An 18,003-nucleotide genomic window follows, 5' to 3' on the forward strand; every position below is an offset into this window, starting at 1 on the left:
ACACGAACTCACTTTCTTATGTCTCCCAGCCAGCCTGTGAAGCTCATGAAGTCTGTTTTACAGATGAGGACACAAGCCAAGAGAGACTGTCTAGCTACACAAAGTCACAGCTGGAGTTTCAATCTGGATCCCGCTCAATGCCTAGCTGCCTCATGGCCTGACTCTTCCAATCTGTGCTCAAACGGATTGAATATGGTTCCTCTATTTCTTTACTCATTCATTCCACAACCGTTTTATTGAGCACATTGTCTCTTGGGCACTTAACTGGGGTAGCATCAGTGACTGGGCCAGGGTGCTGTCCCCACTGAGTTCAGGTCAATGAGATAAAGGTTATTATCTTGCTACTCATTAGGCCAAAAATTCAGGATCAATATTCACCTCATAATATATCCTTGGATAGAGGGATTCTGGTTCAACATATTTTTGAAACATGAAAAATTAAAGAATAGATCAATGGATTAGGATTAAAGCAAACCCCACAAAGTTATCCAGTAGGTCAAGGCTAAAACATGACCTGCACCTCTCCTCCTCCTTGGGTTTCTCCAGCTATCACTTCCTTGCTCTTAGCACTGACTCAGCACCATAGGATGCATTCCTAAACACAAATGCTTGGTTTTCCCTGCTATAGACTTTGTGTAAATGGGACTCTGTATTATATTTCATGTGTGTCTGATTTCTTTTCCTCAATGGAATTAATATTTGCATGATTGGCCCACGTTGCATTGAGCCATGGTTGTCATGATCCTTTTTGTACACAGTGCATATCACCTGGCACCCAAATATTCCCATTCTCTAGGGCCATGATTTTCACACCAGGTCATATGTCTCAGTCTGGGGGCCAGAGGCTACGGTACTGCTTCGGCTTTGTGGTGCTGGGGACCTCCAGGTGGTGATAAAGAAACAGAGACTTCTAGGACCACACCTTGAAAAGCTCAGGAACCTCCAGGGGTTACACCTGGTGAAACTTAGAGGTCATATGGTGCTGGGATTTGAACTGGGGACCTGGATTCCTGACCACTGGGCTATCCCCCTGGCCCCCACCAAAGACTTTTTTTGGGGGAGAGAGAGTATTGAATTATGCCCAGCAATTATTAGGGGCTACTCCTGGTGCTGCACTCAGGAATTACTCTTGATGGTGCTTAGGGAACCATAAGGGAGGCCAGAGATCAAAATCCAGTTGGCCCAAGCACAAGGCAAATGCTCTACCCACTGGACTGTCACTCCAGCCCCTCCACCAAGGACTTTTCAAAGCATGAATCATATTAGTGGTGCTGGAGCTATGTTGAACCTGCTCATGAGAACTAATTGTTATCCATGTCTTCCCAATGCCACATTCCGAAAAGTAATGTGTGTTTATGTGTAGCTTAAAATAAGTCATTTGCACCATAGAACTGGCAAATGCCACACACCAGAAAGGGTTTTTCTTTAGAAAAAGCAGTGCTATTTATTATCATGGTACTGGGTACAACAATCAATATTTATCATCCTAGAAATTAAAATGGAGATTATGAGAGAAATTCTACTTAATATTATCTGTTTTTACTAGAAATTGAGCAATATCACTTCTGGGACTATACCTGGGGGTCCAAAAACACACAGCAGAAACACCATCTGCACTTCTATGTTCATTGCAGCACTATTAACAATAGCCAGAATCTGGAAACAACCTGAGTGCTCGAGAACAGATGACTGGATAAAGAAACTATGGTACATCTGCACGATGGAATACTACACAGCTGTTAGGAAAAATGAAGTCATGAAATTTGCCTGTAAGTAGATGGACTTGGAGAGTATCATCCTGAGTGAAATGAGTCAGAAGGAGAGGGACAGATATAGAATGGCTGCATTTATTTGTGGAATATAAAAACAAAAGTATTAAACTAACATCTAAGGCCAGGGAAAATGTGCCAAGAGGACTGGTCAGTGGTTGGGAATTACTACAGGGATGTGGCGGATGGAGGGTAGTTAAGAGGGTCCAGTATGACATTACTAGTTGGAAATGATCACTCTGTACAAAAACTCAGTGTTGAAAGTAGGTAAAGAGAAATACATGATAACCTTTTAGCATCTGTATTGCAAACCATAATGCCTAAAATGAGAGAGAGAGAGAGAAAGAGAGAGAGAGAGAGAGAGAGAGAAGAGGTGCCTGCCATAGAGTCAGGCAGGGGTAGGAGGTGGCTTGAAGGGGGAGGGAAACGGGGGACACTAGTGCTGGGAAATCACAATGATGGAGGGATGTGTGTTAGAACATTGTATGACTCAAATGCAATCATGAATAGTTTCATAATGCTCTCTCTCATGCTGATTCCATAAAAAATAAATTTAAAAATTAACTGTTTTTAAATTGTCATTCATTCATTCATCATCCTGTTATTCGTCGATTGCCTTGAGCAGGCCCCAGTAACGTCTCTTTCATCCTAGCCCTGAGATTATATTCAAGGCTCTTTAGGAGAATGAGACCCATCATTGTTACTGGTATTTGGCATATTTGGTACGCCACGGGGAGTTTGCCAGACTCTGCCCTGTGGGCAGGCTACATTCGATAGCCTGCATGTTTGTCCAAAGTAGAAATGAGATAATAAGATGTATTATAAGATGTATTATATTATAAGATGTATTATATTATAAGATGTATTAATAAATTGTCAATATAAAATATTAAAAATATTAGTATTAATTTAGTTTCAGAATAATAAATGCATTGCATGATGGTAGCATAATAGGATGCATATGAACATTGACTAATTTCCAAAACAAAGCACTTAGTGAAAAGAACTATGTTCTTGCACATGTCTGGCCTAATAAAAAAGAACAACTGATGCTTCGATCTAGTTTTGACTTTTGTTTTTGTTTTGGGCATCACATTTGGCAATGCTCAGGGCCTGCTTCTGACTCTGTGCTCAGAGAAAGCTCCTGGAAGGCCTCAAGGCATCATATGTAGTTCAGGAATGTTTCTACATTCTGTCATATGTTAGGATATACTGAGTCTTTACAGAGAGGAAATACTCCCTCAAAAACACAGGGAGTCAGAAGCAAAGCATTTTCTGTTATTTATTTTTTGAAGTTGGTTTTATCTAGGAAGTGTGAAGAGAGCGTGTGAGAGAGAGTTTCATAAAGTAAAGGAAGAGAATACAGAGCCACGCTGGGATGTGGGTGACTCCAGAATGAAGTGTGTTGCGCGAGAAATAGTTTGTGCAGATAGTTGTGAACAGTTTTTAACAAAACAGCAAAACTCAGCAAGTGACCATTTCTGAAGGGTGAGTTGCAACGTGAAGTCTGAAAGAAAGTCTGTGAGCTGTTACATTCCACTGATTGCTCTCCTGCCTGGAAGACATCTTTCACCCATTTATGACTCTTATCACATTCCAGTGGTCATTTGAAAAATACTCTTTATTAAACTCTATAGATCTTCCAATAGGATATATACTAAAGTAACTTTTTTTTTTATTAATAGTATCTACTATTTTTTTTGTTTGTTTTTTGGGTCACACCCGGCGATGCACAGGGGTCACTCCTGGCTCTCCACTCAGGAATTATATCTGGCGGTGCTCAGGGGACCCTATGGGATGCTGGGAATCGAACCTGGGTCGTCCGCGTGCAAGGCAAACGCCCTACCCGCTGTGCTATCACTCCAGCCCCATTAGTATCTACTATTTTTTGCTTATTTTTCTTTAGTGATTTCACGGGTTGTTTATCAGTTTTATCAAAAAGGCACTTGCACATTAAAATATGTGGAATTCTGCCATGGAGACAGGGGGAGGGTGGGAAAGGGGGGGGTATACCGGGGACATTGGTAGTGGAGAATGTGCACTGTGGAGGGATGGGTGTTTGATCATTGTGTGATTGAAATTCAAACATGAAAGCTTGTAACTATCTCACGGTAATTCAATAAAATTGAAAAAAATATGTGGTATTTGCTTTTTATGTCAGTTGTTTCTTTTATATTTTAGAAGGTTTTGCTCTTAAGATATTTTAAAAGTATTTAAAAAAATTGGGGCCACAGAAATAGTATGTGACTAAGCCACCCTGGGTTTGATCCCCTCATGGTCCCCTGAGCCCGACAGGAATGATCCCTGAGCGTAGACACAGGAGTAAGCCTCGAGCGCAGCCAGGAGTGGCCCAGAAGGCCAAAAAAAAAAAAAAAAGTATAAAAAGTTTTTGTTTTTTTTGCTTTTTGGGTCACACCCGGCAATGCACAGGGTTACTCCTGGCTCTGCACTCAGGAACTATCCCTGGCAGTGCTCAGGGAATTACATGGGATCAAACCCTGGTCGGCCGCGTGCACCAGCCCCCAAAAGTATAAAAAGTTTTAAAATACATTAAAAACTACAATAGTACTTCTAAATACTAAATTTTTCAAGCATTTCAGGAAATTTGCCTTCATTGTTGGTTCTTCTACCTCTTTTTTTTTCTGGGGCACCAATTACATATTTGCTGCCTTCTTGCTCAGTCTTACCCTTTTGTCAGTATTTTCTGTTCCTTTATCTCTTTTCGGCTGATTATACATTAATCCACTTTTTGCGTAAGCTTATTTTTTGACTGGGGTAACATTGGCTTAAAAGAGTATAAATGTGGGGCTGGAGAGATAGCACAGTGGGTAGGGCGTTTGCCTTGCATGCAGCCAACCGGGGTTCGATTCCCAGCATCCCATATGGTCCCTTGAGCACCGCCAGGAGTAACTCCTGAGTGCAGAGCCAGGAGGAACCCCTGTGCATCGCTGGATGTGACCCAAAAAAGCAAAATAAAAAAAGTATAAATGTTAAGTGCTTTAGGGGTTTAGTGGTACCATACCACAAGACTGTCACAGGGGCAGTGGCCTCTGTCATAGTCTCTGGAACCCCTCTGCCCTCACTCCTCTCTCTCCTCCATGCTAACCTCAGTCCCATGGCTCAAGTTTAAGGTCCAGTGAAACAAAACTTGTCCAGTGATTACCACACCATCAGTTTCCTTTGCCTCCTTGACCCTCCGAAGGACTTTGGAATTAGTTCTGAGGTCATGGAGCTAATTGGTAGTCATTCTACCAATTAATGCCATTTCTCATGGGTACATAGCTATGAGGGTGAATCATAGAAACAGGCCCTGAAAACACACATACACACACACACACACATGCACACCTCATAACATACGTATTAAAGAATATGTCATTTAAAAGGGAAAGGATGAGGATGGTCAAAGCTTCTTCAGTCTTATCTCTAATACTTATAGGTTTTATTTAGGGGCTGGAGTGATAATACAGTAGGTAGGGGGTTTGCCTTGCAGGTGGCCAATCTAGGTTTGATTCCCAGCATCCCATATGGTCCCCTAAGCACCACCAGGAGTAATTCCTGAGTGCAAAGCCAGAAGTAACCCCTATGCATCACCAGATGTAACCCAAAAAAGCAAAAAAAAAAAAAGGTTTTATTTAGGAGAATATCTTCAGGTTTCACTTACAGGATCTAATGGAAGTGGGATGATAATGTGGTAAGAGGAAATATCACCCAGGAGCATCTCTGCTTTGCATCCGGGGTTTTAGGTTGGCATGTGCTCCATCCTTCACCCCAAGGGAGGACTGGACTTGGGCCTGGCCACTCAAAACATTCTTTTCCCTCGGCTGTGGCACCTCAACACATCTCTCAGAAGCTGATGAGGTCCTAGCGTTGTCATGTGATTTCTACCGGGACTGCTGTGAACGAGGCAAGTCTTTGAGAAGATACTTGGCTCAGGGATAAGGTCACAGGAGGAGTGAAGGGAAAGACGACCAGAGGAGAGAGGCAAAAGGAACAAGGTGATTGACGGCACTGTTGCAGTTGCTAGAGCCAACATCCCTAATTGAGCCACAGAATTTACAGTGACTTGGGGCTGGAGTGATAGCACAGCGGGTAGGGTGTTTGCCTTGCATGCAGCCGACCCGGGTTCGATTCCCAGCATCCCATATGGTCCCCTGAGCACTGCCAGGAGTAATTCCTGAGTGCATGAGCCAGGAATAATCCCTGTGCATCGCTGGGTGTGACCCAAAAAGCAAAAAAATAAAACAGAATTTACAGTGACCTATACCAAATCTTTTAAAAAAATTTTAATGTGATTTCCAAAGTTATTGATAGTTGAGTTTCCAGGATATACTATTTTTCAACACCAACCCCAGCACCGATGCCAATTTCCCTCCACCAGTGTTTCCACATTTCCTCCTCAGCTTAACCTCCGCCCCATCCCCTGCTCACCAAGTTGACAGGCACATTACAAAGTACCAGTGGTTGCAGCTTAGATCTTCAAAAAACATTCTTTCTTCAAGAGGGAATGCCCTGCCACAGAGGCAGGGTGGGATGGGGGGGAGGGACAGGGGGTGGGAGGGATACTGGGATCAGTGGTGGTGGAGAATGGGCACTGGTGGACGGATGGGTATTCGATCATTGTATAACTGAAACCCAAGCACAAACATTTGTAAATCTACAACTGTACCTCATGGTGTTTCACTAATAAAAATCTAAAAAAAAAAATTCTTTCTTAAATAGGCCAATTTGAGTCAGGTCTGTGTCTTAGGACTGAAATAGTTCTCAATCCTCAACTTCCTCCCTTTGGCTTCCTTTCGTTTCCCAGCGTTGACTTGACTGAGTTTGGTCAGACTCGATCTATTAGGTGTCTGACTCCAGACACCTCCAATCCAGCTCTAACGCCTGGAAGGTTGATTGGGACCCTCTGGCTGGGGGCCTAACTTTGACCCCTAGATGGTGGGACCTTCCTTAATGGGCAATAGGGCTGTTTTTACCTGCCATTCTTACCTAGCACCGTGGAAAACCTGCCCCTGTTCTCTTAAGATTCTCTTAGATCAAGATTCTGAGCTCAGAGGCTGGGGGACAATAGGGAAGACATCACCAGGACCCAGAGGAGGAGGTTGAAGTCAGCTGTTCTACCCCTGTCTGCCATCCGGAACATCAGAGACCAATAGGAAAAATGCCCATGGACTTGGACCTCATACCCCCTGTGGTGTCCCATAGCCCAGCAAAGTGGACATTCCTGGTGTCTGCACTCTCCCTCAGAGACTATGGGTTACCTTTCCAAGTTCATTCGCCCATAAATGATAATGGTTAACTCCAATTGTCTCAACAATGAACTTAAGATAGCCCCACCCCACCACCCCAGCTTCTACTGCACTTTCCTCTTCCTTTTTTTTTTTTTTAAATTTTGTTTTATTTTCTGGGCTACACCTTGAAATGCTCAAGGGTCACTCCCTGGCTCTGCATTCAGGGATCACTCCTGGGTGGTGCTCAGGGGACCATATGGGATGCCAGGGATTGAACCTGGGTCTGCTGCATGCCAAGCAAGCCCCTTGCCCCCTGTACTATCACTCCATCCCCTCTACTGTTCTTTCTTCAAACACCAATCACCTGAATTCTGTGATTCCAGAACCTGGAGTATCCAGGTCATGCCTACTTGAACCCTCAGCCTAACCCCAACTTAGCTTCCCAAACATCAGCAACAGAGAGCTCCGGAGGGAAGGAACTAGAGGATGGAGAAACCCATACTCATGGTGCTGTGGCCGAAAGAGCAAGATCACAGTCCCTTAATAAAATCAACAATGGCATCCATGATTTTCCGGGAGCAGGGGAAGTGCAGGAAGCCCTTGCTAACGGTGACGAGCACTCCGTGGAAACCGTCGTCCACATGACACCATGTCACCGGGACACCCAAGTCCTCCAGCCTCTTCTTATACAACAACGAGTGATCCAGGAGATAATCATACTCGCAGCTCACAATGAGAGCTTCAGGCATCTGAGACATCACTTTGTCCTCTGCCACCAGGGGGGACATCCCTATGTCCAGCACCAAGCGGGTCTCCCGATAGGCGGCATCATTCAGGGGCATTACGGGCTTTGGCCGATAGCCCCTCTGCTTGAACCGCTCGGGGATGTTATCATGGCCCAACCACTTTCTGTACTTCTCCCGGATTTCAGGGGGCAGATTGGCCCCCGATATCATGTCTTTCTTCCAGGAGGGGTCGATATTCAGGTAGCAGAGATAACAGCGGGCAACAACATGTCTAGGGAGCATTGGGACATTATTCTGCTGGTTGGAAGGTGACTGGAAATCCAGGCCATGCAGACTGGGGTAGATGACCACCTGGGCACGAATCCTGGGCAGCTGGGGACAGTCCAGAAGTTGTTGGCACAACACCACGGACACTCCTCCTCCCACACTGTCACCACAGACCACCACCTGGCCAGGGTCCACCCCAAACATGTTCAGTGACCTCAGAAAGTAGACAGTGGCTGCGAAGCAGTCGTTGGTCACCACCGGAAATTTAAACTCGGGCATCTTGCGGTATCTGCGAAGGAACCCAGGGGAACACTTTATCCTGGTTGCCCCACCAGAGCTCCCACACACTCGTGTCCAGCCTCCACTAGCCTGTTTCCTCCTATAACTTCCCTTCTGGAAACTGGGCAGATGAAGTTAAGGGACAGAACAAAAGGAGGTGAATTAGCCCTACTGCTTGACATAGGAAATTGGTTCATGTGAGCTGCTCTTCTCCTGATCTGGGTGTCCTATGAGGGGGCAATGGTGGCCACCAAGCCCTACCATCCACCTTGGGTCAAATGTGAGCTCCCACAAGCACAGCCCCATCTTTCTGAACTTGTTTGAGTTTGCCACCTAAATCCTGTTTGGAGATTCTTTGACGACTAACTCTCGAATAGAGCAGGATTTAATAGAAAATAAACGTGTCACAGTTCACAGGTCAGATGAGAGGACTTTGTAAACTTAAGTGATCCCAGGAGCTAGCAGTTAGGATAAGGTCTCCGCCAGATCAGCTGAGTTCATGAGATACACTGTGTGTTTGTGTGTGTGTTTGTGTGTGTGTTTGTGTGTGTCTGTGTGTGCCATGCAGATCTCTGAGTTCCAGACTCAGTTCATGCTAGCCTGGCATTAGCTGGGTGTTCCCTTTCACCAAGAGATTCCAGAACTAGGGTCTAGGGATAAATGTTACTACTTTCAATGCCAATTACAAATAAAATCATGAGAAAGGAAAGACTCTGGGGCCAGAGCAGTAGTACAGCGGATAGACAGGGCACTTGGCTTGCACGTGGCAGACCTGGATTCATCTCTGGCATTTCATGTGGTCACCTGAGCACAGCCAGGAGTGATGCCCGATCACAGCACTGGGAACAATCCCTGAGCACTTCTAGGTTGCGAAAGAAAGAGAGAAAGAGAGAAAGAGAGAAAGAAAGAAAGAAAGAAAGAGAGAGAGAGAATGAAAGAAAGAAAGAAAGAAAGAAAGAAAGAAAGAAAGAGAGAAAGAGAGGGAGGGGAGGAGGGAGGAAAAGAAATGAAGGAATGAAGGGAGGAAAAGAAAGGAAGGAATAAAGGAATGGAAAGAAAGAAAGAAAGAAAGAAAGAAAGAGAAGGGAGGGAGGGAGGAAGGGAGGGAGGGAGGGAGGGAGGGAGGGAAAGAAAGGAAAGAGAGAGAGGAAGGAAGGAAGGGAGGGAGGGAGGGAGGGAGGGAGGGAGGGAGGGAGGGAGGGAAAGAAAGAAAGAGAGAAAGAAAGAAAGAAAGAAAGAAAGAAAGAGAGGAAGGAGGAAAAGAAATGAAGGAATGAATGGAGGAAAAGAAAGGAAGGAATGAAGGAATGGAAAGAAAGAGAGAGAGAGAGAGAGAGAGAGAAAGAAAGAAAGAAAGAAAGAAAGAAAGAAAGAAAGAAAGAAAGAAAGAAAACAAGCAAGCAGGCGGGCCAGCCCTTCTTCTAGGCCACGTGCCCTGGGTTTGTCCTGGCCTCAACCCACACCCTTTCCCTTGGATTTCTCTAGTAACTTCCTAATGGGCTTGCTAGCGCATGCTGAGTGCTCGACTCTGCACAACCAGAAGAGTTCTGCACCCCGTGGGCTCCACCGACTTGGACCAACACCCCTTGTGGATGGTTTGGAGCCAACAATTGTAAGAACAGGCATTTTTCTGTGTCTCCCTCATCTGGTCTCACCAGAACTTCATACTCTGCTCAGCTGGCTGTGCACCCAGAGCCCTGGGAAACGGGTCCTCCCGGCCGCGGGGGGACACTCCCTACACCGAGCTCATCATGCGCCTGAGACTGGCCCTCCCCAGGGTTGCGGCCCCACCCCTGCAGAAGTTCCTCCTAGGTGTCTAGTTTGCCAGATTTGAGGATCCTTGCCCCTCCACCGCCCCCCCCTCCCCCGACCTTGTACATCAAGCCCTTCCGGTACCCAGGTGAGTGGGAGATGTTCCTGGGTTAGTGAGGAGATTGGGGGGCGGGGGCTCTCCATTGTCTCACTTCCAGGCCTGGGCACCACAGACCTTCATGGAGGCGGTACTAAGCACGAAAAGTGTGGGGTTGTTCCACTCACTAGAGGCTGTTCCAGGTTCCCCTCCCCCAACCCCCAGAAACAACTCGTGGCTGTGAAGCCCTTCACCTGCTCTGCTTTGCGAAGATCACAACCTTTCTATCCCACTTTTGTTGAGACTGCACGAGCCTGCGTGTACTCCCCCCGACCCCCAGCTTCCACTTAACTCTGCAGGTTCTCTCTCTCCAAGGGGGGACTCTGCATGACCCTCTCCCTGCCTCCCTCCCCGCTGGCTTCTAAAAGCTCCTTGTCCCTCCAGCTGCCGCCCAGCCTCCCGCTCCTCTGTCCCGCTCCTCCAGGGCAGATCTGCCTCCCCCACCTGCCCGTCTCCCCCCTACTCACCCGATCGATAGGACCACGGAGTCACTCTCCTTGCACAGAAGAAGGCAGATGTCATGGTGGGTGTCTAGAAAACAGAAGGTTTGGACACGTACTAGAAAGGCAAGCGTGCTGTCCCTAAATATATATTTTATATATAAGCACACAAGGCTCAACCGTTAACAACATGTTTGTGATCTTCTACAGAAGGGCTTCATGCCCCCTGGGTGAAATACAACAATCTTCACACACTTTCCTCTAAGAAAAGTTTTCTGGATCATTTTCAGCGGTTTATTCAAGAGAAACACTGTCACTGTCCTCCAGTTGTTCATGGATTTTCTCGAGCGGGCCCAGGAACGTCTCCAATGGAGACTTTGTTGTTACTGTGTTTGGCATATCGAATGCAACACGGGTGGCTTGCCAGGCTTTACCTTGCGGGCGAGATACTCTCGGTAGCTTGCCGGGCTCTCCGAGAGGGGCGGAGGAATCGAACTCGGGTCGGCCATGTTGGCTGCGTGCAAGGCAGACGCCCTACCGCTGTGCTATTGCTCCAGCCCAAGAGAAACAATTCAAAAGAAACTATTTGGGTTCTGCCTTGGGGCAGAGGTTTGGGTTCGGGATGGAAACATCCAAACTGTGGTGGTGGGGAGGTGTAATGGTGGTGGGATTGGTGTTCGAATATTGAATTTAATCAAATATGATTAACTACTTTATAAAAATAATACTAAATTTTAAAAAAAGAGTGCTGCCCCCTCCTGACTGACTGCCACCATGGATGGCACGGGCACAGTCCTCAGGCCTGCTCAGTGCTCACGAGTCTCAATCTGGGGTGCTCTGGGGTCCTGATGAAGAGTTTTCTCTAAGCGACACCCCAGAGGTTCTGCAATTCACATGTGGCATATTCACCTACATCTATAGATATGGATGCTCATATAAACATGGCCATAAGTGACCTGCATATAGGCAGGCAACGTACTCCACGCACACAAACATAGAGACACACATGTAGGGGCTCACAGGACAGAACTGGAGTGAGAGGTTCGGGTCCTTGTGGACCCCAGCACTTCTGGGATCACACCCCATACACCAAAGAAGCCCCTAAGTACCACTGGATGTGGCCTCAAAACATAAAAATAGAGACACATATACATATATGCAAACGGATTCAAATGAGCATTATTATGTGCGTGCGTGCATGTGTGTGTGTGTGTGTATGTGTGTGTGTGTGTTCCATTCATTGGTAGATGCATATATACCCCGTTGATAAACGAAAGTAATTTCATACACTTAATGTACATATTTCATACATTTTGTGACATATCTATTTGCCTAAATAGTCCATATTTAAATGCCTATGTTCCACACACATGCATATGCCTTCCATCTATGTGCGCAAAGGTACACAGTAGTCCATATATAATATAAATATTCCACATGTGTTCATATATATAGAGAAAGTATATAGAAAGGGGTTATATATAGAGAGAGAGGGGTTGGAGCAATAGCACAGCGGGTAGTGCATTTGCCTTGCATGTGGCCAACCTGGTTTTGGTTCCCAGCATCCCATATAGTCCCCCGAGCACCACTAGGAGTAATTCCTGTGTGCAAAGCTAGGAGTAAACCCCGTGCATCGCCAGGTGTTACCCAAAAAGGAAAAAAACAAAAAGAGTATATAGAGAGGGTGCATGTATATACCTCTATTTCCAGAGAGATATCAAAACGTCCCATCTGAGTGACCTTTGTCACCTCACCTCTGTCCCAGTAACTATCTTGGTGAACCCCCCAAGCCCTAATAGAGCCTCTCAAACCCCGGAAGGCCGGGCCATGAGGATCATGCTTATGAGGGTCTCACGTACTGTTGAGGCTGGTGCCTCCACCGGGGGGCCCCTAGGGAAGAGCTCTCACGCACTCAGGCTCCCGAAAAAGCCCCCGCCTCCGTGGTAGAACACGACGCCACGTCTGAGGGTGCTGGAGGAATTCCTGGGCTGGTACAACTTCACAGGGATCGTCCCAAAGCGCAGGTCCGTAACCACGACATCCGGGTCCTTCTTCAGAGGCTCCAGGTCATGTATGAAACGGACAAACTGGCCCATGGAACAGATGTGCAACCTCTCTAAAAGCAGGCCCTGTTGGTGAGAGGAGAGGAAAGTCAGACGGTTTCCAGGGAAAGCTTCTGTGAAGTGGCTGGAGCCACTGTGTTGGCCTCCCGTGGCCCTTCTGCAGTATGACCCACGTGGCACCAGCCCCTCCCAAACCACTGTCCCCAACACCTCATGATCCAGCCTACAAACCCGGCTGCAGACTATTCTATTGAGGGTCCCTCTTTCGGGAGTATCCCTCACCCCCACTCAGACCCTGCTCCTCTTATGTCTGGACATGACACATTCTCCAGGGAGACCCTTCAGGTCAGCCTCACCCATGTGGCCATGGCGAGCATTGGCTGCCAATTTGAAGTTAGGGTGATTGTGTTGTGTCTACATTTTTTATTTATTTATTTTCTGCTTTTTTGGGGGGGGTTCACACCCAGCAATGCACAGGAATTACTCCTGGCTCTGCACTCAGGAATTACTCCTGACAGTGCTGGGGGGACTGTAAGGGATGCCGGGAATCGAACCCCAGTCGGCCGCTTGCAAGGCAAACGCTATACATTTTTTAAAGGGCTGGGAATATCCCCGAGGGATAAAAGAATATGACATCCAGGATCCACTTCATAAGAAATGAGAGCAAGGTGGAAAGGGTGGTGCACAGTTGACCATTTTTGGCTATGAGACAATCATCATCAGAACTGGTGGCTGGTGCCAGGAGTCAAGGGGTGGGGACTTCATGCTGTTCTGGCTCCTTTGGCAAATAAAAAAATCATAATTAGACAAATAAAAGAGGCTCTACCCCAAAGAACTTTCTTTTTTAAAAATGTAATGATTTGACTCTGGAAGGCCACATTCAGCAATGCCCGGGACTTATTCCTAGCTCTGCTCTCAGGGACAGCTCCTGGCAGCAATCAAAGGACCAGCTCAGCATTGTATAATACAAGTGCTGTCACCCCTGTGCTCTTTCTCCCGCTCACGCCAACTCTTCTTAGGGGTCTGCAACCCTTTCCTGAACCCAGGCCACTTTGGCCTTTGGTGTCTCAAATGTTTTTGAGGACCTGAAATTTAAAAAAATCCATGGGTTACAGAGGAAAGCCATTTGGTTTGTCTATAGTTACTAGCTGTTGTAGCCGATGGAGATTCTATCCACCCAGACATCGACATATGAGCTAGCCCTGGCTGATATTGTCATTTCAAAGGAAGGAAGATGAGCCCAAGCTTTGGACACTGTCTGCTGCCACTGCTAATGCTCTAAGCAAGTCCTTGACACCTCTGGCCATCCATTTGCGATTCTGTTTCCATCACCTCCATTCCTAATGACAAGAGATAGTACCTTCCCATGAGACAGGAGTGAAATGATGTGATTTTTTTTTTCAGATTGTTGGTCTACAATTGCATGTGCTTGGGGCCCAGCACTTGGAGTCACTCCTGGAGGTCCTAGAAGGAACACATCATGCTGGGCATAGTGTGGCAGAGTGAGAGATTACCCAAGAAGTCTCAAACGCACTTGTTTGCCAAATTAAAGAGTATTTTTTTAACCTGCAGGGGCTCCTGAGCCTGAGAGCAAGGGTCTCACTACAACAAACAGCCTGGAAGCTAAGTCCAGGCAAAGTTTCTTTCTGTTTCTTTCTTTCTTTTTTCTTTTTTTTTTTTGCATTCTTATCACATCCTGCTCAGCTTTCTTCTAACTAGGCGAGCAAGTGTAATTTTAGTCCAGAAGCTAGATGTTTGTGATTAGCCTTGAACGGTTAAAACATTTTTCAGCTTAGCAGCTGGAAACAGAGCAATGCATGACATTGCCTTCTTTGTCTACAAATCAGGTTATTCTCGAGGTATTTGAAAAGAGAAGAGTAGGGCAATGGATGGCAGCTACTTTGTCTGGAAATCAGATTATTCTGGAAGTTATTCTTAGAGGTTTCCTGTCTCTGCATCCCTGCATTCCCGCATCCTTAGAGTATCTCATCCTGTTTCTCAGCTATTCTTTTTATTTTTTTATTTTTTTTGCCTTTTGGGTCACACCCGGCAATGCACAAGTGTTACTCCTGGCTTTGCACTCAGGAATTACTCCTGGAAGTGCTCAGGGGACCATATGGGATGCTGGGAATCGAATCCGGTGGGCTGCGTGCAAGGCAAACGCCCAACCTGCTCCAGACCCTCAGCTATTCTTTTGAGCTTTCCTGATTTTTCTGCTGACTTTGGGTCACCTCATCACCAGGGTCCCACACATGCAAGGCAAAGCTCCACCACTGAGCCCATCAGTACTCAAGAGGAGGAGTTTTACACCATCCAAATCCATGGGCTTCTAACATTCCTTCCCTCTGTGGGTGCTGGGAACCAAGTATTCTAATGCTTGCTTCATTCTCTTCCCAGAGCTTGGCACTCCATGAAGTGGTCTGCACACTGGGGTCAGAGTTGCTTGTTGATCGCCATCTCCTCTCCCTCCTCAGGAGACCCCAAACTCCCTGCAGGAAGATTCTGCTGGATTGTACCTGGCTTTCCCCAATATTAATCCCCAGAGCAAGACTAAAGCATCACACATAGGAGCTGTCAATCCCATCTTCACGGGGAAAAAGAAACCAACAAAGAGTAATGAGGCTATGATGTGTGCAGGCCTGCCACACATATGTACATGTGTGGCATGCACACACACACACACACACACATGTTTTCCCACACAAGGCCACTGATGACCTGCATTGCAAACCATAATACCCAAAGGAGAGAGAGAGAGAGAGAGAGAGAGAGAGAGAGAGAGAGAGAGAGAGAGAGAGAGGGAGGGAGGGAGGATAAAAAGAGAATAATGAGGAGGAGGAGGAGGAGGAGGAGTGCTGGGGTAGGGATGGCGGGAAGGAAACTAGGGACACTGGTGGTGGAAATGTACACTGGTGATGGGAGGGTGTTGGAATATTGTAAGACTGAAACCCAATCATGAACAACTTTGTAACTGTGTGTCTCAAGGTGATTCAGTGAGAGAGAGAGAGAGAGAGAGAGAGAGAGAGAGCCACTGACATAGGACTATGATTTTCCCCTACTTTGCAAATGAGGGACTGAGTCTCTTTGTTGGGAACCAGCCAATGAAATGAGTGTCAAGGTCAGGACAGTGGTTGGAGGCACAATCTTGCACAAGCAGAGCCTGGGGGAGGAAGATTTGGCCCTGGGTTCTCCTCTTGCAGGATTCCTGGGAGCATAGGTCACCCTGCTTTCCAGGAGGCGTTGAAAACAGGTGTTCTCTGTGGTCGTTTCCCTGAGCCCTCTGAGAAAACATATGTCTTTCAGGCCAACCGGCCTTAGCCCCACCATCACTTACCCAATATGAACATTCTCCCAGAGCTCCCAAGCAACAGCTACTTTTTTTTTTTCTTTTTGGGTCACACCCAGCGATGCACAGGTGTTAATCCTGGCTCTGCACTCAGGAATTACTCCTAATGGTGCTCGGGGAAACATATGGGATGCCAGGGATCAAACCCGGGTTGGCCACTTACAAGGCAAACCTTTACCCACTATACTATTGCTCCAGCCCTGAAACAGCTGCTTTTGAAAAGCCATATTCTGTCGTGTTGTTTCTCTCTCCTCCTGCATCCTGCTCGGCTGGCATTCATGAGCAGGTAGGTGGGATGAGGCCAGAGATCTCTAACAATTCCTTCCTCTCCTCAGCCCCAGAGCGGTGAGTCTGGGAGAAAGTCCCAGGACATGTTTGAATTTGGTGGCTTACTAGTCCCTTTGGAGAACCCCCAGAAAAAGGTGGGACCCCCAAAGGGTCCCAGAGGGTAAGGATTCAGACAGGAGCAGATACTGTTGGCCTCTGCGGCTGACCAGGTGACACAAGACACTTCCGGATCGTGTTTTCCTGCCCCACCCCCAAAGTCTCAGGAGAAAGGGACAGACCAAAAATGGGACTCACCCACGTCATCAACAGTTCAAATATGCAGTGGTAAAACCGAAGCTTCTTGGGATGGCTGATGTCAGCGGGGATGTCCACCAGGTAGAAATGCCTGCAGAACACCCACAGTGGAGTCCCTACCAATAACCCACCGACCACCAAGAGGCTGGCCCAGAGCAGAAGGAGGCCCACCATGCTGTCTCCACCACGGGTGAGGCTGGAAGGAGGCTATGACTGGCGCTGGGCATTTAGGATCCAGTCCAAGTCAGCCAACCTTTTCTACTTATACCTCGCCATCTCCCACAAGCCAAGTGAGTCACTGGGTCAGGTGAGGATTGGTTCTAGGACAGGGCAGTGCAGAGGAGAAAGTTGCCTCTACAGCCTGACTTAGCGTTAGGGGTAAGCTAGAAAGTCCCATTTGCATTCTGATCCCCCCCCTCAAAACTGCCCGGACATCACATAAATCAGCTTCGTCCACCTGCCCTCTCCTCTCGTTGCTGAACTCATATATCAATGCTTGAGTTATCTTTCCCTTCCTGGCCTGCCCAGAAGGCCACAGGACTTTTTTTTTTTTAATAAATTTATTTATTGAATCACCATGAGAGCAGTTACAAAGCTTTTGGGTTTAAGTCTCGGTCATGCAATGATGAAACATCTGTCCCTTCACCAGTGCACATTTTCCACCACCAAAACCCCCAGTATACCCCCATCCCCCACCCTCCCCCTACCAGTGTAGCTGACGATTTCCACATTACTCTCTCTCTACTGTGATTACATTCAATATTTGATCCCAGACCCACCATCATTATTTGAGATTTCACCTCAACATTCAGATCTGCCGAAAAGGCAACATTTGACAGTTTGTTTTCTATTGCTGATTATGAATAGCATATGATGTCGTGCTGCTGCAGTAGCAGCTGCGTGATTTTAGAATTCTGAAATTTTAATAATTAAATAAAAAAATGAAATTTTAATAATTAAATTAAATTGGATTTCCACCAAAAGCTGCTGGATTCCGAGATTTGTTTCTGAGCCTCTGGGATCATGGCCATTAAGTGACTTGATTGGGAACCAGAGAGGCCATTTGTGGGTGGCGACTCGGGGTCTCATTCCACAGGACTTTTATACCTGCTGTTCTCTAGCATTAGTTGGGTTCAACTCTTCTCTCTGATCCAGTCCCACCCTGCTTGAAATCAGAACTCCCACCAAACTTGTCCACCTCCGCCCCTCTGATTTTCCTTGTCTCTAGACTCTTCCAGAGGACAAGAATCTTTATCCCCGAAGTCCTGATGAAGGTTTGGCTCTCAGTCAGCTGAGTGAAGGAACAGATCAACAGGCTTTCCCCAGCTCATGCCAAGCAGAAACGCTGAACTCACCTGGCTATCTGGGTCA

The 18,003-nt window shown here is 46.8% G+C and overlaps 1 protein-coding gene across 1 annotated transcript; it reads right to left on the reverse strand.

Moving 5' to 3' along the window:
• Positions 1-7,530: 7,530 nt before the first annotated feature.
• AADACL3 (arylacetamide deacetylase like 3) lies at positions 7,531-16,806 on the reverse strand. The gene is made up of 4 exons (XM_056110877.1): positions 16,633-16,806; positions 12,554-12,770; positions 10,669-10,732; positions 7,531-8,302 (listed from the first exon to the last, which is right to left on the reverse strand). Exons 1-4 carry the CDS (start codon positions 16,804-16,806, stop codon positions 7,531-7,533), a joined length of 1,227 nt encoding a protein of 408 aa, XP_055966852.1.
• Positions 16,807-18,003: the final 1,197 nt, after the last annotated feature.

The sequence above is a fragment of the Sorex fumeus genome, unplaced genomic scaffold, assembly GCF_029834395.1.
Source record: "Sorex fumeus unplaced genomic scaffold, SorFum_2.1 ptg000011l, whole genome shotgun sequence".
NCBI lineage: Eukaryota > Metazoa > Chordata > Mammalia > Eulipotyphla > Soricidae > Sorex > Sorex fumeus.